We start from the raw sequence: 414 nt of genomic DNA, 5'->3' as shown, positions 1-414 counted from the left end.
CTTGGAGCACTGCGGACACTGGTAGGGCCGCTCGCCCGTGTGCATCCTCTCGTGCTGCTTGAGGTGGCCCGAGTCGGAGAAGTTCTTGCCGCACTGCAGGCAGTGGTAGGGCCGCTCGCCCGTGTGGATGCGCTCGTGTCTCTTCAGGTCCCCAGACGTGGGGAAGTTCTTGCCGCACTGGAAGCAGGGGAAGGGCCGCTCTCCGCTGTGGATGCGCTGGTGCCGCTTGATGTCGTTGATCCGGAAGTACTTGCCGCAGTCCTGGCAGTGGTACGGCCGGTCCGCCGAGGGACGACTGTGGGTCTGGGCCGGCTCTGAGAGAGACAGGCTTTTAGGGTTCGATCCGCTGCAACAAGCCGTGAGACACTCTCCGGTCTGCTGCTGCAGGTGCTGAGCTGTCAGGAGAGAACGAGA

At 63.8% G+C, this 414-nt stretch overlaps 1 protein-coding gene across 1 annotated transcript; it reads right to left on the bottom strand.

The window, feature by feature from the left end:
- Positions 1-6: 6 nt before the first annotated feature.
- Positions 7-405, bottom strand: LOC107682097 (protein krueppel-like; the record flags this gene model as incomplete). The annotated part of the gene is made up of 1 exon (XM_016478463.1): positions 7-405. A coding segment is annotated over one exon (399 nt), but the record flags the coding sequence as incomplete, so codon positions are not given.
- Between the last annotated feature and the right edge of the window lie 9 nt (positions 406-414).

This window comes from Sinocyclocheilus anshuiensis, unplaced genomic scaffold (assembly GCF_001515605.1).
Source record: "Sinocyclocheilus anshuiensis isolate Anshui unplaced genomic scaffold, SAMN03320099.WGS_v1.1 C31573670, whole genome shotgun sequence".
In the NCBI taxonomy this organism is placed as follows: Eukaryota; Metazoa; Chordata; class Actinopteri; order Cypriniformes; family Cyprinidae; genus Sinocyclocheilus; species Sinocyclocheilus anshuiensis.
This window is presented reverse-complemented; position numbering and strand designations above follow the sequence as displayed.